Source organism: Cyprinus carpio, chromosome A15 (assembly GCF_018340385.1).
Source record: "Cyprinus carpio isolate SPL01 chromosome A15, ASM1834038v1, whole genome shotgun sequence".
NCBI classification, from domain to species: Eukaryota; Metazoa; Chordata; class Actinopteri; order Cypriniformes; family Cyprinidae; genus Cyprinus; species Cyprinus carpio.
Window position 1 is genome coordinate 17990563 of NC_056586.1, and position 26738 is coordinate 18017300.

Consider the following 26738-nt stretch of genomic DNA (forward strand, 5'->3'; position numbering starts at 1 on the left):
AGTCAGCCTACAAATTGACGTCCCGACCTCCTGAAGCACAGCCTCCGCAGTGTTGTTTGTGAAACTTGGCCAGCTGGTTTTAGGACCCAGAGTTTGACAAATCAGTGGACTGGGTCTGGGTGTGGAGAGCTACTCTATTCATAAAGAACAGCTCGCCTTTGGGAAACAGCTTCTACTTGTATCTGTTTATCTGAGCAGCTGATCTTTTCTCCCTCTATACCTTCCGACTGGACCTATTCAGCGTCTTTATCTGGTGAGTTCTCATATGAACGTAGTTTAAATACTACTATAATAAAACATCGCCCATTTCTGATGTGCGTCAGTATTAAACTACAACGGCCTGCTAAATTGTAACTTTAAATATGATTTTACAGTAGTTAATACGGCATAAACCTCATGCGTTACAATTCATGTGTTCATATAAACTCACATAGAACTGTAGAGTGCTTACAGTCATAATGCAGGAAATGGTTTGTTTATTCAGTTAAGAAAATACCATAGTAACTACAAGTAAATACCATAAATAGTATTTTAAAAGAGTATTGTAGTGAGCTGATTGTCATATATGTATCTTTTACACTATATTTAGATACAGACATAAAAAAAAATTGCCATAATCATGTCTAATAATTTTGTTCAGAGTGTTCAAGATGTTTCTGGCCAACAAACTTATTAAAGGGCTCATAGATGTTGTCAGGTAAGCTTGTAATCTCACTACTACTTGTCCAAATAAAAACATATACATTTTCAACAATTCATCAATGTCTTTTTCCTTTTTCATGCAACACAGCAACGTCGACCAATTTGTTCCTTCTGATCCTGTAAGTTTGCAGAAATTTTTATTCATTTATATATTTTTCATAGTGTTGAATGGTTGAGGTGTGCCATGTCATTAAGCACTTTGGCAAATCCAGGAAGTCCAATAAGTGGTGCATTGATTTCTTACCTTGAAAAATGTTAATGTACTTATCACAGTACTTCACTTGTCTGCTCTTCCAGCCTCCTCCCAAAAGACCACTTGCATATGCAAACCAGAATGAAACTGATGAAGAGAGGCAGTTTCGCAGAGTGTTTCAACAACTTGCAGGGGATGTGAGTACACCCGCCATGGCTGCAGACCTTTTATCTGTTCTTCCCAATGTTGTTTTTAATTTCCATTTTATTGCAGTGTCTGAATGCCACTGTGATAAACTGTCTGTGTTCAGTCAGGAGCCTAATTCACTTTTAGGAAGTTTCTATGTTCATCATTCTCTTTTTTGGAGAGTTTAAATTTCCTCTTCTATAACCTGGGTCTTAATGTACTCTCCCGTACCTCTCCAATGATCCTGCATATAAAGGTCTATCAAGGTATTTGAGTCTGACTACAATTTTCCAAATCAGACACTTGAATGCTTTCAAGATGTTCTGGTTTCAAACGAGAAACTTCCACAACTTCCACAGGCATTGGCTACATTCCATCACTTCGCTCCACCCAGCAATGCTTTCCCTTTGTTTTCAGAATAGTTTATTGCCATGATACAGGCTTGAATATATTACTCAGAGTTACTGATCTTCAAACTGACATGGGTGTGGTTAAACCACGCTGAACTAGTTCGGGGCAAGAAGTATGACTGGATCTTCCTCTTTTTCACATTCCTGGCATTGTGAAATAGACTGTCCTGATGGGTTTGGTTTGTGTTGAGTCATATAGAGGGGCGTGGAAGCCTGCTTTACTGGAGTATTGGATCCATTTGATGCAGGAGTGCTCTTTAAAGTTAGAGAGAGCACTCTTTCCTTTTTATTCTAGTGGAAAATTACTATCAGTACAGTTTTAGAGAGATCATGTAAGTGTTTTTTCCTATCACACAGTGGTTTGAACTTTTAAATAAAACATTAACACAAAGGCCAAAATTGTACCCAACACCATTGTCTAACACAAAATGTAATTATTTGAAATATTTCAACTGTATTTCTACTGTTATTATGACAGTACTTCTACAGAACTTCAACACATACTGAACTGATAGATTAAACTCAATTCATTTTGCGATTCTATAAGATTTCACAGTTAGTTTCTGTATGTTTTTCAGTAAAAACAACAATTGCTGATTATCTTTGTTTGTGGGTGTCTTTTTAGCATTTTAATTATGTGTTAATTCATTTATTAAATTAACTACAGTTATGAAAAATAATTCCTGGTAGGTTATCTGGACAGCCAAATGACTGACAATATTCAAGAAACAAATCTCTTCCATGAGCACTCAACTGCATCCTGCAGAGAAAAAAAACAACTGTGCTTTTACTCTTCTGGAAAATGTTTGAAATTTTGTATTGCTTGCACTTCTCAGGTTATTGCCTCCTTATGATAAATCACTTGTTGTATTCCTCATTTGTAAGGATATGCTACATTTATTATCATAAATTAAAGTCATCCCCTGTCCCTGCCGTCCTGGTTTGAGAAAAACTGATATAAAATACATATTTTACATGCAAGTTCATATTCTCAGTGTTTTAGACATTGCTAGTCTCTGTAAATTATTTTAAAAATTAGATCATTCTGACATTTTTCATTCATTTACTCTCATCATAGGACATGGAAGTGAGCCCTAATGAACTGATGAACATGCTTAACAAGATTATTTCCAAACGTGAGTTTCTGGGGAACACACACACACATATATATATGACACAAATGGGCCATTATGTAAAAGATTCTAATAAGATGATCCCTTATTTTTACCTGTAGATGGTGACTTGAAGACAGATGGTTTCACTATTGAGTCCTGCAGAAGCATGGTGGCAGTAATGGATGTATCCTTCAATATAAAAATGTTAAAAGAAAGGGGCTGTGTATTACATTTTGTGAATAACTGCACATACTGTACGTCGTTTTAGCCTTAACTGTCTGCTCTCAGAGTGACAGCACTGGAAAACTGGGATTTGAGGAATTCAAGTATCTTTGGAATAACATCAAAAGATGGCAGGTACAAACACGGTTAATTTTATTATTAATTTATTTATTATTACTATTTCATCTCTGTATCTGATTTGAAGCTGGCAGAATGTTAGAGCTAACGAGCTGTAACTGATGAAAATAACCATCATTTGTAGACTTAAGTTAAATATTGCGCTGCTAACATCATTAACAGCTTTAAGTTGTCAATACTGGCAAATGGCCATGGAATAATCATACGGCCTGATTATCAAACATTTGGATAATCAACGGCCTGCCGTGCATTAAAGGATTTTAAATGTCATGTCCACGTCGTGTATTTAAAATTCTTTAATGCACGGCAAGCCGTTGATTATCCCTTACTTATTTAATATTATACAAAATTTATGTTTGGGTGAGTATTTTGTCTTACAAAACTTTGTACATCATAATTCATTAATTTATTTAATTGCTTTAGTAGTGAGTTTGCAACTTAGTATATTTAGCTTTCTGATGCATCCATCAGATTTCCCTTCACTGTCATAAATGTTTCTGAGCAATCTGTTTTTGTTAATACCAGGGCATTTACAAGACTTTTGATGCCGATCGCTCTGGTCTGATTGGGTCTAATGAGCTACCTGGAGCATTCAAAGCAGCAGGTGAGGAGTGTTCTCTGGTTCACTTTGTGTTGCCATTTTTAAAAGGCATGCTGATTGTTTTTTTTTTAGTATTGTGGAAAAATGCTAGTATATCTACCAGTCATTATTCACAGTCAATACATCAGATTGGAATAGAATACAGTATATTGTTGGGTCTAATTTGTTATTTCTCTTCCCTCCTTCAGGGTTCCCACTCAATGACCAGCTTTTCCAGTTGATCATCCGGCGATATAGTGATGAAAATGGCAACATGGATTTCGACAATTACATTGGGTGTCTTGTGCGTCTGGATGCTATGTGTCGTACGTTGACAGATTGTTTTGCTCTCTTTATTCTTTCATCATAGGCTCAGTATTTTTCAGTGTCAGCATGAGCTGCCTTGCTAATGTTGTTGTTGTTGTTTTTTTAGGTGCCTTCAAAACACTTGATAAAGACAACAATGGCACCGTTAAATTCGACGTTCAAGAGGTACTGTATGTGAAGTATAATTAAAGAACACAAAGAAACAACATCTCCTAAACTAGCTTCTATATAACATTCTTTTGTATTTTGCTTACAGTGGCTGCAGCTGACTATGTACTCCTGAATGAAGAAGAATGTTCTTTACCATCTTGATTATGTTCTTTTGTTAGTTCCTCTTTGTGGCCCATCTTTACCACATGTCTCTCAGTTTTAATAACTGACATAATTATCTGTTTCATTGTTCGCTATGACAGCATGATCATACTGTGCCTTTACACTAGGTGGCAGCTTTGTTGCAAAGCTTGTTTGCATTTTTAGAGGTTGGTTTAAACTCTATGCCATATTTCCATATTTTATTACATTCCATTTGTGCCCTTTTCATTTATTCCATTAATTTTTTCTTTTGTAATTTACAAAGACCATTCAACCTTAGATTAAAAACCATGTTCAGAATAGAGTATTTTTAGAATAAATAATAGCTATTAAGAACATTACAGAGCCATATTATTTAAACACTTAGAATATGAATCAGCTGTCGGTTTTGCTGTTTTTATGCTGATGCTCAAATAAACGTTGTTTGTTTTTGACATACAAAAGCAGATCTCCTCATTACGTGTGCAAACACCGGTTGCTCTGAGCAGCGCAAGTTACCCGCATCAGGGGCTGACATAAAAAATGACTGACAGTTGCAACAGCCAATTAAAATCCCCAGCGCAAGATAATAATTCCAATAACAGCCAATCGGCTTCAGAAAGGGGCGCGGCCTCAGAGTTACCTGTGATGAAGACATCTGGCTGCTCACGCGGAGTAGATGATGCTGAAATCAGATCGACGAGCAAACACACAGGTGTTGAACGCGAGTGTGTGAACAAAACGGCTTTGTCTTCAGGGAAAATAACGCATAAGCGTGTAACTGGTGTCATACGGTAAGCTGTTTATAATTTTTTTTTAAACTCTCGTTGAAAAATAAACTTTAGCTTTTTTTTGTTACCTAACTTACTTAAGAAGTATTATCAGAGAATATGACGTCTGTTAATGCGGTTGTGTTGGGATATTATCATCACTCCTATAGTTTATTTTGATATGATTAAGTTACTAAGGTTGTTTTAAGAGAGAGCTTTGTTCATGTAATATACAGTAGATGTGAAGGCAAATAATAACAATCATCAGAGAGATTTTGTTACATGTGATTTGGTTTAAGATTAATTCCACAAAACAAATATATATAATATACAAACACATAGTTTACAATATATAAATATAAAAAATATAAATAAGATACATATAAAAAGGTGTAAATCAAATGTTTTTTTTTTTTCCAGATTATTATTATTATTATTATTATTCAATGTTATTACAGCTCATAAGGTCAAATTTAGCTTTATTTTGCTCTTGTTGTTGGCCTTACAAGGAAATTTCAAAAGAAAATTGTATTTACTGCTTTGATTAAGTCTAATGTCCATTGCAGTATATAAATGCTTCATTCATTCGTTCATTGTGATTGGACAACGGTCTCTCATCAGTGAGCAAATGAAACCCCCTCATCAAGTCCATGTCCACCTGTGGTTTAACACCCACAGGCAAATCAGTCCAATACATTATACAGTATGCAGTATACAGGGAATGCAATAAGATGAATAAATCTTATCCTTTTTAAGAGACTCATTTGATATTTTCAGGTATTAAATGTTGATGATGATCAATTAAGATTTCTTCTGCCTTCCTGGTATAATGCAAATCAAATCAAATAACAGTAAATGATTTGTAGACTAATAATAATCAAAACATAAAAAGAAAAAGGTAAAGTTTTTAAAGCCCATCATAAATTGGTGCAATAACTTCCACTCAATTTATGCTAATCGATCTAACATGAATCTAAACATAGATATCTTCATTAACAATTTGTCTGCATTAACCATTTCAGTGATTTACCCTTTATAAAAGTATTGTGGGTTTGATGCCTTTTGTTTCTTATCAAAAACATTTTGCAAAACAAATTTCAACTATGTCATTAATGTTTATTAATGCATTTCATGATAACTTGCATTCTAAAATAATTATGAACCTGTGAACAACATTTACATTTGTTTTTAATTACTGACATAACTCTTCCACTGTCCTGAACCAAAAGGATTATGAACTTTAATTAGTGATCTGATCTAGTAAAGATGAGAGCCCACCATTCTTGCTATTATAGATGTTACCCATATGCCAAGACATGATTTTTGCTCCACATATAATCATCCGTTTCTTACAAACTGTACACCTGAATGATGCTATGGTGAACCAGACAATGGGTAGATATAATATAATTAAAACTAACTAAAATCTGAAAAAAAATTGTGTGGAGTAGTGTGTGCATGGGTTGATTTATTGTTCTACAGATACAGTATATATGTTTCCCTTAAAATCACAAGACTACAAATACGTTTATGAAAATTTAGTGCCCATTAGGCCATCCAAGATGTAGATGTTTGTTTCTTCATCAGAACAGATTTGGAGAATTTTAGCATTACATTACTTGCTCACCAATGAATTCTCTGCAGTGAATGGGTGCCGTTGAAAGGAAAGCCCAAACAGATGATAAAAACATCACAATAATTCACAAGTAATCCACACCACTCCAGTGCATCAATTAACAACTTGTCTACCGGAAAGCTGCATGTTTGTTAAAAAAACCCAAATGCTAATGTAATGCTAAATTTCTCTTAATCTGTTCCAATGAAGAAAGAAAGTCGTTTGAGGGTGAGTACATTTTTTTCATTTTTGAGTGAACTATTCCTTTAATACAACATATATTTGTATATTTTCATTTTACATCTTTGGTTCATGTTCATATTTCAAGTTATTTGCCACTGAACACGAACATGTATCACGAAGATGCCTCAAGGGTGCAAAATAATGCAGCCTCATTGCTTTTTCAAATCCCATCTGCTGTTTTAGTCAAGAAATAAAGGTGTGCAAGACACTGTGACAACTTAAACACACCCTCTAAACAATGTAAGATGTATAATTTTCCAGCCTAATGTTCAGGATGCATGCTGATTCCGAGATGCACCTAGCAATTAATAAAGGGTGGTTTTGGTGTTGCATGAGGGGGTCTGATTTTATGCAACACGTCAGCTGTGCCGTTTCTTCTCCGTTGTGCCAGACCAATTATTGCTGTCAATCTGAGGCATGCTGAGCTTATAAAGCCTTTGCTCTAAGAATAACCACATCCCTCGACCTGTCCTCCCCCTGCTGCAGTTCTCAGCTAGGATGGCTGCCGACTCCACCATGAGATCTGAAGTGGAGGAGCTGCAGAGGAGGGCCAATCAGGTGACAGATGAGGTATGCTGCTAACAATCACCAAAGTTCAACGTTGATTTGCAATGATTTGTGTGGATCTTCAGCTGTTGTGTGTTTTTCTGCTCTGATTTGACGAGGCTGCTCATTACCAGGCCTACAGTGACAAACATTTTCCATTAGGGTTACTACAGGTCTTAGTTATTTCCATGGAACATAGCAACCAGGATGATGATGCTAAACACAGTCTATATGCACCTGCAGCATTATTATGATTCCCACTGTGAGGTTAATCATGAAGGATGTCATTATTCATCCCCAGATTTTCCACTGGGTGTTACTTAATGGATAATGTACTGTCCCTCTGCAAAATAAATCCCAACGGGGTGATCTGGACCCTGACATAGAATACTTCTTACATGGCTACTTGCCAAATAAAAAAGTATTTGCATCATTGCATAATCATTTAAAATTGTTTTTTAATTTCAACACAATATACAAGACAATCAGCTTAGGTAAACACTACAGCAATATTACAGTGAGTCCTCTGAGGTCAATTTCAATATAATTTATAACATATATTTTGCACTGGGTTTTATATATGCTCTTTAGTTACCATTGTGTTTTGAATTCTTACCTCCGACAGTCCCTTGAGATCACTAGAAACATGAAGCTTCTGTTGGAGGAGGTGAGTGATTATTCATAACAGCATGCATATTATGTCTCATAATTGCAGTTACCCCATCCTGTATTGTTGAACAGTTGTTGTGGGTGATATCAAATCAGTTTGTATCTCAGTGGAAACTGCCTTGTCATCATGGGACAGATTCAGCCTGAGACCATAATGAAAACCTGGGTCCAGATGCATAAACTTAGTCTATATGACCAACTAGCAGTCAGTCAAGGAGTAAACAGACTTGTTTTCCAGATTCAAATTATTATACCCTTTTATATAACTGACCTAAAAAAGTTAAAAGTCTTGTAAAAGTTAATAAACGTTGATGACTAGCTTGTAAGACTAGTCTAAGCTTTTTATGCATCTGGCAACTGGATCCAATTTAAAAATGAAAAAAAAAAAGATGTTTTTAAGCAGGGTTATTATAGATAGCTAAAAATGAAACCATAAAATAACCATTTTAACATATTTTAACACAACAATATATGTATATATATATATATATATATATATATATATATATATATATATATATATATATATATATATATATATATATATATATATATATATATATATATATATAAACATAAACACAAACTTATTTTAGCTAGTTCCCAAGGCAACATTTGTTGTTTTCATTCAGTTTTACTTTATGTACAAAAATAACTAAAACTAAAATGGAAATACCAATTAATAAAAATGATATTGACATATTAACAAAACACAAAAAACAAATTAAAGTACAAAACAACAAAATTGCTAGAACAAATTAAAACAAAAACAGAAAATATATAAATAAAAACTAATTAAGTTACTAACAGTTGACAATTACCAAAACTATTATAGAATCTTAATCAAAGAGATTTAATGAAGAAGAAAGATTTACGATTCTGAAATATCACAAACTGCTGTGATTTGTCTTTAAGAAAAAGACAAAATGCTAAATTCACTAATGGTCTCAAAGTCTTGTACCCCTCTGTTCAAACGATTAAAATATCTTTCATGAAGCATAATGTAAAATAAATGTGACCATGTGATTATTTTTTTATTGTTGAGCAGCCCTTCTCTTAAATTGGCCTCTGGGCACAAACTGAAAATCATAGTACAACAAAAGCACCATCTCAAACACATTTCTTTTTTTTTCATTCATTCAACTGTAAGAATATTAATGAATTGTCTACTAATGTGCACTCGTACTGAACCTTTTTCAATTCTTCAACAGAGTAAAGATGCAGGAATCAAGACACTTGTTATGCTGGACGAGCAGGGAGGTAATGAATTATCTTCATACACTATAGTCAGAGATAAACTGCACAGCAGCTAAACAATCAACTAATTACTTGCAAATGCATCATTAGTCGTTCATTTATCCTGTTGCATCTGTATGACAGGTAGATATTATCTTTATGCTAATGATACTGAATATGCCCAAGATATGGTAGTATAAACCGTGTGTTATATCTTTTATTATTTTCTCATCCTTTCAGTACGACATATATAAATACAACCATATATGATTCTGTACATATGGAAAATGTACCCCTATGTGTTTTTGTGTGCATGCTTGCATATTTCCCCTTTCAATTCCCCTTCCTCCTGCCTCCCATACCCTCCCCCATCTCCTTCGCATGGGCAGAGCAACTGGACCGCATAGAAGAGGGCTTGGACCAGATCAACAAGGACATGAAGGAGGCTGAGAAAAATCTCACTGACATGGCCAGGTGCTGTGGTCTGTGCATCTGGCCATTTACAAAGTAGGTCTCCTCCCCGACACCTGAGCCATGGCTGCTTGGCGGTCAGTGATGTCACTTCTCTGTCCATGCTTCTGTCCTATTGGATAACCTGCCCTGCTTTGATGTTGCTACATGTTAGTCCTTTTTTTTTTTGCCTGTTTTGTGAGTAGAGGTTCATGTAGTACCCCATGTCAACATTTGAAATGAACCTTAAAGTTGTGCAACTTGTGCTCACACAACAAATGCAGTGTTTTAAATATGTAGATATTCATAACATATTTTTTTAGTTCATATTTGTCTGTTTATATTTGTCACTTGGAGCTAGAGCTATACTGTTGATGTGTAGTCGCTTATGAGCGTGTGGTGCTTCTTGCTGAGAAAACTTTTTGTTTTTTTGTGTTTGTTTTTTTTAATCTCGTCTTCATACTTTAACCCCTGAAACATCCATACTCTGTGATCCCACCTTCCATCATCCAGAGCAACTTGAGCGGATTGAGGAAGGGCTGGACCAGATTAACCAGGACATGAGGGAAGCTGAGAAAAACCTTACAGATCTGGGCAAATGCTGCGCTCTGTGCTCCTGTGATAAGTATGTGATGTTTAGAGGGGTTCGGCTACTAGTGTGCTTGCATGAAAACTTTGCATGCCTTGGTCATTTTGTGTGAACTCAGGAAATCACAGGAAACTGGTTGGATGTATTGTCTTTTTTATATTATTCATTACACACCCATAGTTTGGAATAATTAAGATTCAACATATTAGAATCATTTCTGAAGGATCATGTCACACTGAAGACTGAAGTATTGGCTGCTGAAAATTCAGTTTTGCCAACACAGGAATAAATTACATTAAAAAAAAATTAAATTTTTTTTTTTTTTTTTTTTTTTTTTACAAATCTTAATTATTCCTAAACTGACTGGTAGTCTGTATAAATATATATTGCTCTATAAGAGATGTTGTGACAGGAAAAATACCTGATTAAAATTTAATGTCAACTCATGCAACTCATGACTTCAATCACATAACTAGAGTCAGACAATCTCCAACCAAATAATATGTACTGTGATTTTTTTTTGTGTGTGTGTGTGTGTGTGTGTGTGTGTGGGTTCATTCAAAGCAGGTGCAACACCAACTACCTGTGTCTTCAGAGTCAGCGTTGAATCTTCATCAAATTATTTAGGCAGTTACAGTTTAAATTTCAGTTTCTCAAAGTTTTAGTTATTACCAACTGGTATGACTAATCTTGTCAACTTTGTCTTTTTCATATGGCTTCTCTCAGACTAAAGGACTTTGAAGCAAGTGGGGCATATAAGAAGGTTTGGGGTAATAATCAAGATGGGGTGGTGTCTAGCCAGCCCTCTTCTCGAGTTGTGGATGAAAGAGAGAAGATGACCATGAGCGGTGGATATATTAGAAGGTGCCAGAACTTTGGCTTCTCCTCCTTAAACTGGCTCTATTCAGATTGAAAATAAATAAATAATAATAATAAAGAACCTTTAATATTTTTTGGAGCTAGTATGCATTAATTGATCATAAGTGACAGTCAATGCATTTATAATGTTACAAAATAATAAATCAAATAAATGCTGTTCTTTTGAACTTTACATTCGTGAAAGAATATTTTACAGTTTCCACAAAAAAATATTAAGCAGCACATTTGTTTTGAACATATAGAATGAAGGTTCATGTGACCCTGGATTCTGCTAATGAATGCTAAAAATTTTGCTTTGCTATCACAGGAATTAATTACTTAAGAAAACAATTTGTGACAATATTTCATAACAGTATTTTTGCTCAAATAGATGCATCCTTGGAGGGCAAAAAAACATAAAAAAAATCTTAGCACCTCAAAACTTGTGAACAGTGTATAAACAATCGTTTCTGTTTGATAGAGTGACAAACGATGTAAAGGAGGATGAAATGGAGGAAAACTTGGCACAGGTCGGCAGTATCCTCGGCAACCTCAGAAGCATGGCACTTGACATGGGCAATGAAATCGACACTCAGAACATCCAGACTGAACGCATACAGAGCAAGGTCAGTGTTTGGCAGGGGTTCAGAAATGTCTGTTTTACAAAGAGCAGCTGAACCTTTACATATTAACCGTTCTTTTATTCTTTTTTTGCAGGCCGTGGTCAATGAATCCCGCATCAGTGAGGCCAATCAGAGAGCCACAAAGCTAATAGCAAGATAAAACCATCCGATTTTCCTTTGTTGAACACGTTTACAATCTTCTGTAGGAAAATGTGCGCACATATTGATACAAAATATTAAGTTGTTCTTCTTTTAAATGACTATTTACAGAATTTGGATTATCACCTACTGATATCAGTAAGTTATTATAATTATTATGTTTCAACAACATAGTTCTTCAATACGTTAAGCAAAAATTGAATGAATGTTAATATATTGTCTCTAGTCTGTGCTGAAATTATAATTTAATCATGTATTGTACAAAATAGCACTGCTGTCTTCGTTTTTTAAGCCTGCAGAAGACTTTTCATGGGAGATAACACTATTCATATAGTTTTCACATGACGTCACACCCTTACAGGAAAACCCACTTGGAAGGCAAAACAAGGCTTTCCTCCGCTGACCGCCAGTTATTTATGAGGATTGCATTAAGTAGTAATGTTGTAAGACAGTGATATTTAAAGGGCAAATTCAGTACACACCTTAATGATGATACAGACTTAGCACAGGCAAGCAGATGAAACCACAATATAAACGCAATGCGTGAAGAATCACATTAAATGTTTTTCCATAAAAAAACCATTATAAAGAAAACACTTAACCATTTAGAACATTGCATTCATATTGCAAGCTCATCTGCTTGCCTGTATAAAGCATTCATCACCAATAAAGTGTAAACTGAATTTGATCTTTAATATCACCGTTTTAAAGGCACTTTAAGTGTTTTCACATTAAACTTCTTAGTCACACAGTTTTTAATTGAAACATTGCGGCGGGTGTTTTATATGTATTGCAAATGGATAAAACTTGCATTTTGTTTACATCTTTGTTTCATCCTGAAAGATGATCTAAATATTTGTGTATTGGAAACAAATGGAAAATTGACAGGCTTGTGCTGCAGTTCTATGGATGTTTCCCCCGCCAGGTCTTCGAGCCAGTCACGTGATTGAAAAATATGAATTCAGACAAAGCAGTGTCTTGAAATTGTATTGGTAAATGTATTTATTTTAAAACAATTTTTGTCTACTTTGAGTAGCTTTTTTAAAAAAAGAAATCCAGTTAAAAAGTTCAAGGGTGTGTTTTCATGATGGACAAAATGTTTTTTTTTTTCCTGCAATATATAGGCCACTTGTTTAGGTTGTTTAAATAATCTTTCTTCTTTTATTATTTTATTTTAAAAATGAAACTAAAATGATATTTTTTCCAGTGTTATTCATTTATTTAGTTTCAAACATATGACTTTCTTCTGTGGAGCAGAAGTATCTGGCAACCTCAATTCCCATTCACTTTGATTCAGTCTTTTTCTGTTCAGTGAAACTGAAGGTTACTCAGTGTGGGACATTCTCCTAAGTAACAAAAAAAAAGTCAGCCAATTGTGAGTCAAAAAACAAACAAACAAACAAACAAAAAAAACATTAAGGTGAATAAATGAGTTTTCATTTTTTGGGGGGTGAACTGTCCCTTTAAGCCGTGAGACAAATCTCAACATAGATCTCAACGTAGCTTTTTTTTTTTCCGGACTCGTGCGCGCATATTTGAGGAACTCACTACCCCCACCTAGCGGTTGCTACAAACAATGCAATGCCACTCACCATGTCTGAGAGAGAACCTCAAAATGGTGGCGTGTTGCATAACTAAACTGTGTAAATGATGGTAAAAATTTAACAGATTCTCAAATATTTAATTTCATTTTGTTGCCGCCCAAACGTCTGCTTCATAAATTCATATGATATTCAAGAAGACCTGTTGTCCACAGATACAGATCAAGAGCTGCAACACAATCCAATGTTTCAACTTCAATCGCATCAGTTGTGTAAAGGCCTAAATTAATTCCAGCATGTCACTATGAAGAATAGCCCTTTATTAAATGGTAATTAGCCATTTTTATGATTTGTGTTGTTTACCATTTTATTTTAACAATTTTACAATCTTAGTTGCTTGTACATTCTCTTTAACAGGCCTAAATATTAATATATTCAAGTTCAAGTTGAGCACTATTAACATTCCTACATGTGTGGAATGAAATGTCGTGACTCGGTGCTACATAAATACACACATACAACAATGAAGTAAAACAGCATTAACCTATACACAATAAACTACTGACAGATTTTGACTATAAATATACTATAGCCTATATAAATGTTTACCTATACATAAAATAAAAAATACAAACTATACGAATGCTTCACAAATACTGTACCTATACAAAACTAACCTACTGACAGATTTTGATTATAAATATACTATATACACATGTTTACCTATACATAAACTAAAAAATACAGACTATATGAATGCTTCACATAATACTGTACATCTGCAAAGAGATACATCGTAGGTCAAGCAGCTGGCTGGGGAGCAGTGCAAGATGATTTGTAGTGCATGAGCATGTAAACACACATTACTGAGTCTTTTGTGGGATTATGTACACAGCAGTGTGTGTGTCTAGTGCGCATAAAGGAGAGTGTGTTACTACAGGTGGTTTGTACAGGCCCACTCACCTGTGTGTAGAACACTTCGAATTGCATTGCACACACACACACACACAAATTATATATATATATATATATATATATATATATATATATATATATATATATATATATATATATATATATATTATTGTGTCCTATATAGCACAAAACATTGAAGTATATTATCCGTTTTGTTAATATGGTTTATATGGACTAGCTACACACAGGTCACCTACACCTTTTGATGGATGATGTTATATGTTATTCATGTTTTTTTTATATATATATATATATATATATATATATATATATATATATATATATAGAAAGAGAGAGAAATTGCACTCTCAAAGAGCAATATTTAGCTGATTATATCTAGCTGAATATTTTACAATAATAATATATACATTTTAGAAATGTTCTTGCCTTTTCATATTTTATTAATTCCAGACCAAGAAATCACAGTTTTATTTTTTATTTTTCTGCTGGAACTCTGTATAGAGTGTTGAAAGCTTCCAGATACCACAGAATAGCCGGTTGGACTGGGAAAAATGCGTACAAAAATGCACATACATTTCACGCGACATATTCAACTTGTATGTGTAGAAAAGGCGACTTAAATTTACTTTAGTTTAATAGTAAGTTGAACATTTCCACGCTAAGACTGGGCCACAGGGTGTGCATGTATAGTCAGAACTGCTTCCACGCAGGCATAGGGAAGGATTACTATAGAATGTTGGCGAACTATCGTTGTGGAGGGGGAAAAACACGTAGAGCTGAGTCTGCGCGACGCAGGGGATCACTGCCTACGAAGTTTATCGGGCAAGACTACACCGACAAATCCTAAGACACATTCGGCCGCACTGTAGGTAATTACCACTCAGTCTATCACTGATATCAGTAACAAGTAAGTTTATCGCAGTTCCGATGCGCGCACTTTCGATTTGACTCCAAATTCGTTCGTAAATGCGTCCACGAAATGCGTGCGTAGTCCATTTTTCTACCCGGCAGGCTAACGACAAACAAGAATACAAATCTGTTTGCGTTTCCCAGCGGAATGTTTGCTTATTGCGATTTCTGAATCTATCTTTACGCGTTCGAGCGAATACTGTACGCGAGATATTTGAGAAACGGCAGCTTTGGACGCTCGGGATAGATGCTGTCTGTCCGTGATGGCGTTCGCTCGATTCTCTCTGTTCCTATTGCTCTCTGACGATTAGGCAGGAAAACAACAAAGAAGCAGGAAGCATATGGGCACACCGGCGAGGCGGTGTGAGATCACACCGCAATTAGTTGTAACAGTTAATTTAAAGTAAAAGGATCCTAGAAAAACATGACTCTATGCTTTGACCGAATAATCTCTGTCTGTGCTTGTTCTGTCCTTTTAAAGCGCAGAACACGAGCAACATTAATCACATGATCATAATAAATCAGCGGGAGTTTATTATACAATGCATTTAGCATTTTATATATATACAAAGCTAATTGTGTATATGCATTATTTATATGTATAATTAAAATAAAGTATTTCAAATATTTAAAATAAAATTCATATTTTAACCCCGTGTTGCAGAAGCTGAATAATAAGATGTTTTGGCACAGACAGTGTGTAAGTAAGAACAGGTTATATGTGTTTAATTAGTTTTGTCACAGGCGTTTTCTTTTTTGCAAGGTAGGTTAAAGAGAATCAATTAGTTAAATGATGTTGAAAGTTTCTGGATGAATAATAATTTTTATTGAAATGTTTTTTTTGTTTTTTTTTCAGCCATATAATTCTTCAAGCCTTCTGATGGATGCTGCATAGAAGCCCTGTTTGATTTGGTTGTGATTAGTTTCGAAGAGTGGAGGAAGAAGGATGTCAGAATTCATGCCATACCCTTACAGAGAGCCGGGAGGTGCTTTGATGCGCTTTAAGAAAAGAAAGTCACGTTTCACATTCCAGGAGGTTGAACTGCTGCTCAGTGAGGTGCAGAATAAACGGCATATTCTAGTCGGTAAGACATAGCTTTTTATTTTCATATCACATAACTCAGTAGAATCTGAAAACATGATGAAAGGATGTAAATTCTGCTTTGCATATATGAAGGATAATAGTTAAATAAACTCCTTCAACAGGAAAGTTCAACCGGGGCATTTCGAAGGATCTGAAAAACCGCACATGGGCGGCTCTGACGGCACGTATCAATGAGGTCAGTGAGTGTCACCGAGAAATTATTGAAGTCATCAAGAAATGGGCAGACCTCAAATGTGACACCAAGCGGAGGGTGGCCGCAATGAGGGCATCAGGAGCCACGGCCACCCAAATCGCACAAGAGCTGTCGCCTATAGAAACCATGGTGCACCAGATCCTTCAAATGTCTAACCCTAACAAAAATGTGAGCAATCTGGCAATTGATGACCAAATGGATGATGAAGACGAGGACATTCCAGGTCTCTCGGAGATACCACACAGCTCCTCACACATGGCAAACGGCAGGCCTCATTCGTTTAGTTTGCCAATGCCACCTCCTTTTCACACTACTATCCCTTGCAAAAGTGATACAGAGCTTCCTGCTCACATGATGTTCAGCAGTGAGTTCCTTTTTTGTTTTATTTTGCAACAAGTTTAGGTGATTCAGAATCATTACTGAGTGTTTGGTTTTTATTTGAATATTTAAAATGTAATAAATTTATTACTTGTTTGGTACTGGCAGATTCATCAGTGCCTCTTACAGATGTCCAGATTAACACATTACAAAAGGAAGGTAAGATACTTCACACACATTTTGATTCTTTTAATCGGTCCATATTGGCATGTTTATTTTGTCTAGATCAATTTATAATCGTATTATGTGTCCATTATTATGGACACTCTTATTGTTAATTGACTATAACATTTTATATATCCATTTTATACAATAAACAACTCTTAAGTGTCTGTTTTTCAAATATGATGTCAATATCCTTCCAGGCAGAAACATGCAGTTTATTCAACCAGGAAGCCAAGCAAACCAGAATCCTGTTGGTATACCTGGATTCCTCAGCCGTCCTATTGCTGAGAAGAGCCAAGTTCGAGAGAGACCTAATCACAACACATTTAATGGCCCCTCATCTGCCAGTATCCCAACATTTATTGCACCTTCTACGGCTGCCTCATCATCACGTTCAGCTCCTGCTCGGCTCCCTCCCAAACCTGCTCCTGTGGAGCCTCGCAGTCTGCAGGAACATTTATCCCAGAGTGCCTCGCTCAGCCTGCAGGAACAGCAGGCCACCACACTGCTGATAGGGTCGCTGTCTCGCTCGCTGGAGTCGCTCGCGGAGTCTGTGCAGAGATTGGTCCACACCCAGCAGCAGTTTTCACGTGATACCTTACAACTGCAGCGTGACACACTTCACGTCCTGCGTGACTTCTCCACCAACGCCTTGACTCTCCTGCAGGACAAGGTCAATGGACATCCGTAGCTCCTGAACATGGCAATGTTATTAAAAGCCACATTTGGGAGCAAGTTACAAAAAACAGTGAATGCTGATAGCAAAGAAAATACAATAAGCTTGAGGATATATTGACACTAGAGTATATGGCAATCTTTAAATCTCTGAATTTTTTTTTGAGTGTTATAAAGGTGACAGGACTAAAAAGATTTCCCTGTTTATAACATAATAACCAAAATAAGAAGCATTAGGAGCTGAAACAGGATCTAGAGTTACTGACTGAATATTTTCAGTAGATGGCTGGGTCTCATAAGACTGTTTGGACCAATCGTGTGCTATTATACAGGTAATTTAAATGGGCAAAAATGTATTTAAAAATTGACTGGTTATTTAAGATAATTATATTGCAAAGTGGCCATTAAATTGGCCGTTTTTAATTTATGTAATCTTATTTTTATTTGATTTTTCTTTATTTAGCTTTGTTATTCTGATGGTTCGCCATGCTTTTAAATCAGTTTCTGGCTCAACAGACCTGCTGTAAATGTTTTTGATCTTTTAGCTGTTTTTAGTTCTTTATCTTAACTTAAATTTCCAAAGACTCATTATTGTGTTTTATTTTTCCTCTAGATGTGATTTTAAATTCTGATTGAAGGCACATTATCTTAGCTGTAGCTCCTACGGACCTGTGTTTGATCTCCCAGAAATGAAAAGTCTGCACACTGTTAAAAAAAAAAGTCTCCTACTTTAAAACCCAATGTAAAGGATGAAAATAAAACATATAATTTGAAATATTACTTAAAACAATACTGATTTTTACTTGAACTGTTTTTCTCCCTTCAGATCAAAGAAATAGTTCACCCAGAAATGGGTGCTGACGATTTTCTCACCCTCAGGCTGTCCAAGATGTAGATGAGTTTGTTTCTTCATTGGAACAGATTTGGAGAAATTTAGCATTGCATCACTTGCTCACCAATGGATCCTCAGCAGTGAATGGGTGCCGTCAGAATCAGTTTCCAAACAGCTGATAAAAACATCACAATAATCCACAGGTAATCCACACCACTCCAGTCCATCAGTCTAGGTCTTGTGACGTGAACTAATTTTTTAAGTGTGCTGCACCATATGTAATTTTATCTGTCTGTTCTGTAGCACAGCAATCATGGAAGTTTATAAAGAGAGAAAGGTTTATATAATGGTTTGTCAACAGATGAGAAAAAAATTCTTATGAGATTATGACAATGTTTATTCTTGAATTTGCACTCAACACTCATCTCTCACAAAAGGAATACAAAAATATCCACTAGATGTCACTCTTGCACTTTTGTTTCCACGTGCAGAACTTGTTAAAAACTACATTTTTACAAACATTCATTTTATTAGATTCATCATTACTAGGAGGACTAAGTTTACTTCCAGGAAAATAAAAAATAAAATTCTAATAATACTTTTTAGTAAAATTCTATTAAATTACAAATGAACCAATAGAGCAATAAGCAACATTTTAAAATGTAGATAAACATATGAACTAAATAATATTTATTAAAAGATACTATAGAGTATTAAGATGTTAAGGAAAGGCAATCCTGACTGAAACGCTGCCATCTTGTTGTCTTCCCCAATTAATGGCTATTTTCTCCTGATATTCACAATAATCTTCCTCTAGTAGATGGTCTGCGGGATTCTCAGGTATTTTAAACAAAGATATGATGTTGGCAGAGAGAGAAATAATTTAAAGTCTACAATATATTATGCACTAAATATTTTCATGCACCTCGTACAAATAGTTTGTTTGTCTTGTGTTATCTTTATTTTTTGCTGTGGTCTGAGGTTTGTCCGGATTTAACACGCAGTAATGTTTAAACAAACACATTTATGAAAGAGCCAAACAACTGCATCACAAAAAAGGTTAATAGTCATTAATAAACCAATAAAGTATGCACATAAAGTACCCTCACTCAGGATGTCTAAAACTTTTGCATTATTTGGTCTAATAAGTACATTTTAAAGAGCCATTATTTTCAAATTAAAAGCAGACAATGGTGATTTATAAAAAGCATTGATGATTGGAGTTTCCAGCAACCCTGTAAGGTAATTTATCATTGGCATCAGTTGCATTGCAAATTTTTATACTGGTGATACATAATATATTATTTGTATACTTACATATTCAGCTTTTCTTTCACCAGCCATCATGCCAGGCTCAGATGTTTGTATAATTCACATTTTGTCTTTAAAAATAAAAATGAAAACAAAATATAAACATATAAACTCATAATTAATCAACAGCAACAGCTCACATGTATATAATTTTTTTTAGTATTGTTGGGGTAAATTTTCAGATTTTTCTTTTTTTTTTTTTTTTTTTTTGTTCAAACAAATTAATACTTTTATTCATCAGGGATACAATAAAGTTACTTTACATTGTTACAAAAAACTATTTAATTAATTTTTTTTTTTAGCTTTCTACAATCCTGAAAAAAAAAATCAGTTTCCACAAACATATTTAGCAGAACATTTCAACATTGATAATAATTAATTTTTGCAGCAAATCAGCATATTAGAATGATTTCTAAAGGATCATTTGATACTGAAGACTGGAGTTACGGCTGCTGAACATTCAGCTTTGCATCACAGAGGCTGCACAAGTTTAAAATATCACTATGTACAAAACAGTGTCTTGTACCTCATGCCATTCAAGTGTCTTTACAGGGAGAGCCAGATGACAGAGCGGACAGGTGCTTATCTTATCCAGGTCAATGTTTCTGTCTTCTGTTTCTCTCTTCTTCTTTTGCAATGATGAGAAGGAGAAATCTGCAGCTCTGACATTTCCAGGATTGGGGTTTTCATCCTCCGAGTCATCATCCTCAACATCATCTGCAAACTTTAAGGACTGTTTGCAAAGCAGCTAGTAAAAAAGAACAACAAATTTGATATGAGATTTTCATAATAACATATTATAACCCTTTTCATATTTGTTGTCATATTTTACCTTGTGCTCCTTCAGAATGTCTGAGTAAATGTATTTCAGACAATTCTGACATTGCAGCATGGTCTGCTCTGGAAATAACAGATATGCCAAATCAGTATTTTACAATCACAATTTGTCTGAATACCCTTAAATATGCAGAACATGGCAATACTAAGACCTATAACACCTCTATAATGTTTTATACTGATCATGCCATTTACTAACCATCTGTGTCTGAAGTATCATCTTCAGGGACAAGGTCCCTTGATGTTGTGGGGGTGGTAGTAGAGCAGATCTGAGCATGATCAAGCTGGTCCATCAGTTTAACGTACTGGCCACAGTCAGAGCAGCGTTCTGTGCGACTCCCACAGGACACTTTGTGCTCTTTTAGACTGCTCAGAGGGAGCTCAAGCTGACAAAACTCACAGATCTGAGGCCTCTCAGAGCACTCGTCTTTCTGTAAACAAGAAGAGACAGAAACGACAAAGGAATAAGTGTGAAAACACTCAGAGAGAGAGAGAGCATCCTCAGACATAAAATTTTCACGGCGTGAGATTGAATATCCACCTCATGATCCAACAGATGCCTTCGCTCCATCTTTTTGTTGCACATCTTACATTTTACCTGTGAAGCATAATGAGAAATGAGACCATCGACATGGTTTCTCAGAGGGGGAGATTACAGTGATGAGTAGTAAGCAAGTCAAGTGGAAAACGTTTAGTGGGAAAATGCATCACAAATAATCTTTTATGACACACAGGGCCAGGAGCCTGTAAAAAGCAGCAAAAATCATAATGCTAATCAGTGTTGAGTGGTGTGGTCTTGACCTCTGCATGCTGTTCGGTTTTATGCTCCTCCAGTTTATCTCGAGGCACGGTTTCATCGCAGTCAGGGCATATGCACAGAAACCTCTTACAGTGTGGTTCGTGCAGGTCGTAGTTTGCCTTCGCCACCTCTTTATTGCTGCATGAAAACATTGGAGAGATTCTTTACAGAGACTGGAGAGTGGAAAAGGTGTTATGACACTACACTGTTAATGGCACTTAAAGGAACAATTCACCCAAAAATATAAATTCTGCTACTATTTACACACCAGCATGCAGTTCCAAACCTGTATGACTTTCTTTCTTCTCTGGAACACAAAATATTTCTTTAAAAATACACTTATCCATTCAATACAAATAAAAATAAAAATTACAAATGTAAATAATAATAATAATAACAAAATATATATAAAGATATATAAAAAGATAGATAGATATCCGATTCTCCAGTCCATCACTAGGTCTCAATGACCCAGTCGCAGGTTTAAGAGGCAAAGACTAGTTAAAAAGACTAAAATGTTTTCGCATAAAGCTATCATATCGCTTGAGGAGACTTGGAAGTGCAAGAGTCGTATGGACTACTCCGCAAAAGGGGAAAATATTAATTATAGGTTACTGAATAAAGGATAAAATCCAAAAAGTAACATCCACCTGTTGTGTTCCCCGAAGAAATTAAGTCATACGGGTTTGGAAGAACATGCACGTGAGTAAATGATGCCAGAAATTTTGGTTGAACTATACTTATATGTGCATATAGCACACAGGCTAAATTAACATCCTAAGAGTGTTTACGTCAGAAGTAACAGTTTTGAAATCTTTCACTAATCAATCCTGCTCAATATCAGTGATTCAGCAAATGACCAAAACTAGCAAAGTTCATTGTTTCTCATAGTGTTAATTAAAATTCGCAATTATAAATAAACGTAATCCTTCGCCATATTACACAGCTGCTGCCTTGGGAATAGTTTCACTTTAAGTCACGTCATTGTTGTCGACAACATAAGGAAACACTCATTATTGTTGAGTAGAATATGTTTTTGTTTTCGATATTTTGTTGTTGCTACAGTAGACAGACAGAAACTTATGTCGTGAACTGGCTGTGATCTTACACTCGTCGAACACTGTCATTTGTACATAAGCTGTCAGTAAACATAAATAGCCTAACGTTAGTCGTCTTACTGGATCTCTGTGCGTTAATATGCAGGTTAGTAACGTTACATTGTAAAACACTCACCAGTGAGCACATAAAATCAGCTCTTCTTCGTCCATAGTTAGAGTGAGATAATTGGGTTACTGTGTTGGGGTTGATAATTTCACTTATCCTGAATAGAAAGTGGAACCGAAACATAACACGTCGTAAATAACACCTCTTATTGCTAAACGATACTAGTGAAAGTGGTTACATTTGCCAAGTATAATAACCCATACTCGGAAAACGATACGACATTGCTTTGTGTTGTCGTGAAAAACAATCAAGACTTCACTTGACATCTTAAAGTGCACTGTTTGTCTCCCCTAGTAAAAATGTTTACCATAAGTTACCATCTATCTAACTCTGTCTGTCTGTCTGTCTGTCTGTCATTGCAATTAAACATCCCTTTTCTTTTCGTTGGCAATTATGGGAGCATTAAGAGACACTTTTTTAAAGAAATTATACTTTCATTGAGCACGGATGCATTAAAATAATCAAACTGACATTAAAGATAATTGTAATGTTGCAAAATAATTCTATTTCAAATAAATGCTGCTCTTTTGTATTTTCTATTCAACAAATAATTTTTAAAACAGTCATCACAGTTTCCATAAATATTAACTTTTCATAATTGAATAATAAGAAATGACACTGGTGTAATGACTGCTAAAAATTCAGCTTTGGTTTCACAGGAATAAATAGCATTTTAAAATATATTAAAATACAGATATTTTAAATTGTAATAATATTTTACAATATTACATTTTACTGTATTTTTGATTAAATAAATACAGTCTTGGTGAGCATAAGATACTTATTGAAAAAAAAAAAAAAAATTAAAGCACCAACCCAACTTTTGAACGGTAGATTTGTATGTGGCTGTCTCCAAACATAATTTTATAATATGCTGGTTTTCGGTTAGCTGTAGAATTTTTTAACCTTTGTGGTCATTAGCCGACCTGTTGCTAAATGGAAAGGAAGTTTAAGACTTCGGTTTAACTGCATTAAAACTATAAATTTTACCTTTCCGAATAAAGCAGTTTACTCATTTACAATGTGTATGCATTAGTATGGATCAGTTCATGGTGTTCAGCTTTGTGTCTTCTCTGGATGATTGCTGCTCAGCTCACATATGCTGTCACTTTAGTCAACCATTAATCCGACGGACTTCTGGATGGATGTCCCTTGTTGGCCCCATTAGCAGATACTCACATATGTTGACTCTCCAGTTCAAGATTTTATTGAGCTGTTAAATTTGGAAAAATGTTCTCAAAATAATTGAACAAGGCTTTTGAATCAAGGCCTCCGAGACATCAGCGGCTAATGGATGTTTGTCAGCAGAAACAGCACAGGAGCAGACAGCTGTGTCACGCCAGGGGAATCACAGTAATTAATTACGGTATTGAGTTTCGCATTTTCACTCTTGCTGCAGATGGGTGTGGACAGGGAATTTTAAACAGACCAGTTCATTCTCTTATTCTGCCTGAGCAGGTCATCTGTCGCCCTCAATCTCTGATCAGAATTGTGATCAGCATTAGCACTGCCACAGCCAAATACACACAAGGGTAATCTGGCCTGATGTTGTTTTACATAAACAAGCGAGTTATTATAGTGAAAGATTGTACGCTGCAGGCCTGTTTTGTAACGGTTGTGCTTGTGTGCGTGTCTCTTGTTATATAATATTAAAGGTCACAGTTCCTTGCTCCACCAGTTAGACCAGCCAGCATAGAGCAAAACAAATGTTAGCATCATTACAACAGTCAAAGAGTGAGGAGTTCTAGTCTTACATCCTTAATTTCTCATCTCCTTCTCCCCCATCCCCCCCCCCCCCCCCCCCCCCCGAGTGATTAGACATCTGAGCTGCGAGTTAAAAACTAAATATTACCATATTCAAAATCATAAAACTAAATATTGCTTTATTGCATCTCAGACTAGTGTCACTACAATTTCATAAAATGTCCTTGGGATCATTTTCAAAATTATTTTGTGATAGGTAATAGGATAGTTACTATGCTTTTTATGTTAGATTTGATCATATTTTAATAATAGTAATCTTTATTTGTCTAGCATCTTTCATGCAAGGAATTCAAAGTGAAATCTCAAAGTTATTTACAGTAAAAAAAACAACAACAACATCCACAGTAGTTACTTTTATAATTAATTTTTTTTAATTTATAATATGAAACTAAAATAACCAATTTACTTTTATATTTGTAATCTAAATTAAACAGTTTTTTTATTTTAAAAGTAGTAAAAATAGTCTAAAGTTTAAAGTAAAAAAAAAAGTTTAAAATTGAAAAAATAAATAAAATAATTAAAATAAATTATAAATCTATAATTAAAATATAATTTTATATAATAATGCATTTTTTAAAATCTATTATTTTAATAATGAATTAATGTGTATACATATGAATGCAAATAAACATGAATAAAAATGTAAATATTGTAATTAATATAATATTAAAGATAAAACCCAATTTATAATGATTATAAATAAAAAAAAGTATATTTAAATAAAATACATAATACAAGATGGAAATTAAAACATGATAATAAAAGTAATAATAAATAAAAACCATTTGGTATTAAAAAGCTACATGATACATTTTTAGCTTTCATTAAAAAATATTTAGTGCATTTTAATGTAGATAACTAATTGATTAAACAGAACAAGAAAAAAATGCCTTTAATATAGTGCTAATATATACAGCCCATCTTATGCTGGGTTTGTTGGCATGTACATGTAAATTAAATTACAAGATGATGGATTTCTTTTCAGAGAGAAGTCACACCTCTGGCAGGCTGTTAGGTGTTATAGTGCCATATGCTCATTTTTAATTCCTGTCCAATCTAGTCAAATGATTTCAGGGAACAGAACAGGTTGATAAAATGCAAAACCTTATTTGAAAATATTGTCACTTTCAAATTAATGCTATATATACATATGTTCATCCAGTCAAACCTTATGGCAGAACACCAAAGAACATTTCCTAAGAGGGTTACCAAGGCAACCCCAGAAAGTTCACCAATTAGATGGCGCAGTGGCTCTTAAACACTAAACTGTCAAGAGATTGAAAGAGATGGAGACAGCAGCTCTAAACAAACAGACAAATGAAAAATCCAGGCAATGTTCAACAGGCTCTTGTAGTGTAAGACTGCATTAGCCACTAGGCCTACTTGAGCTTGTTGCTGAGCACAGAAGATATAGTTTTCTTGCCTAGGTTGTGACATTTCCACAAAACTCATCAGATATGTCATGTACCCCTTTGTGTCTTTGATGTACTGCTCGTGAATCCAGATTATTGATGTTCCTCCAGTACATGGAAGTGAGAGTGTGTGTGAGTGGACATTGATCTGATTGGACCCCAGTGGTGTCCGCCTGCACTGACCACATGCTGTTCTAATGGCCAGTGAGGCACATGTGTCTGCATGTGAAAAAACAACTGTGAAGTGGAATCTTTCTTTTGTTCTCAATGTGTTGCAAAGCTTACTGTGAGAACTTGAGCTCTGAACTGTTTGTTTCACTTGCTTATGTGTCTAATGCAGTCTTTACACATCAAAGGCAGAAGCTTCATTTGAAGATGCATTTACAGACTGTTTAATGTTGCAGAAATGTTGTTGCAAAATGTATACGGTTATATACTGTAGGCTACTATATAGTATATCTCAAATGCTTGATTGCTTGTATTTTCGCAAATTATATTATCACCCAGCTCTAATCTGCTGCAAGGCATCATATTAAGATATTATAAACGTTGATCTGTAAAGATGGCTTTGAAACAATGTGTATTGTGAAAGGCGCTATACATATAAAGTTGTACATTTACATAGAAATTGCAGTTGCAAAAATAATGTTAATAATACATTTTTAGTTTAATATGTCATAAATAAAAAATATATATTTTTATGATTTCATATTAAATTATAAATATACAGTATAT

At 34.9% G+C, this 26738-nt stretch overlaps 4 protein-coding genes across 5 annotated transcripts; 3 read left to right on the top strand and 1 right to left on the bottom strand.

Moving 5' to 3' along the window:
- The first annotated feature begins 57 nt into the window (after positions 1-57).
- On the top strand, positions 58-4628 carry LOC109103186 (calpain small subunit 1-like). Its single transcript, XM_019116552.2, has 11 exons — positions 58-253; positions 641-697; positions 791-821; positions 1000-1092; positions 2570-2627; positions 2726-2790; positions 2895-2963; positions 3492-3570; positions 3756-3872; positions 3980-4038; positions 4130-4628. The coding sequence occupies exons 2-11, from the start codon at positions 651-653 to the stop codon at positions 4154-4156; spliced, it is 645 nt and encodes a 214-aa protein (XP_018972097.1). The 5' UTR covers positions 58-253; positions 641-650; the 3' UTR covers positions 4157-4628.
- Positions 4629-4777: 149 nt separating this feature from the next.
- LOC109103187 (synaptosomal-associated protein 25-like) lies at positions 4778-12930 on the top strand. 2 transcript variants are annotated; one of them, XM_042771307.1, is made up of 8 exons: positions 4778-4958; positions 7279-7362; positions 7964-8005; positions 9219-9267; positions 9633-9750; positions 11009-11146; positions 11622-11766; positions 11858-12930. In XM_042771307.1, the coding sequence occupies exons 2-8, from the start codon at positions 7291-7293 to the stop codon at positions 11921-11923; spliced, it is 630 nt and encodes a 209-aa protein (XP_042627241.1). In that variant the 5' UTR covers positions 4778-4958; positions 7279-7290; the 3' UTR covers positions 11924-12930. The 2 variants fall into 2 exon arrangements, with proteins under 2 accessions (XP_042627241.1, XP_042627242.1); XM_042771308.1 differs by lacking the exon at positions 9633-9750 and adding an exon at positions 10207-10318.
- Positions 12931-14921: 1991 nt separating this feature from the next.
- Positions 14922-18604, top strand: LOC109103543. The gene is made up of 5 exons (XM_042771309.1): positions 14922-15268; positions 16165-16393; positions 16515-16970; positions 17093-17143; positions 17350-18604. Exons 2-5 carry the CDS (start codon positions 16255-16257, stop codon positions 17838-17840), a joined length of 1137 nt encoding a protein of 378 aa, XP_042627243.1. The 5' UTR covers positions 14922-15268; positions 16165-16254; the 3' UTR covers positions 17841-18604.
- Positions 18605-19035: 431 nt separating this feature from the next.
- LOC109103185 (XIAP-associated factor 1-like) lies at positions 19036-23040 on the bottom strand. The gene is made up of 8 exons (XM_019116551.2): positions 22837-23040; positions 21606-21741; positions 21346-21402; positions 21004-21235; positions 20800-20867; positions 20494-20715; positions 19974-20038; positions 19036-19891 (listed from the first exon to the last, which is right to left on the bottom strand). The coding sequence occupies exons 1-7, from the start codon at positions 22869-22871 to the stop codon at positions 20000-20002; spliced, it is 789 nt and encodes a 262-aa protein (XP_018972096.1). The 5' UTR covers positions 22872-23040; the 3' UTR covers positions 19036-19891; positions 19974-19999.
- Between the last annotated feature and the right edge of the window lie 3698 nt (positions 23041-26738).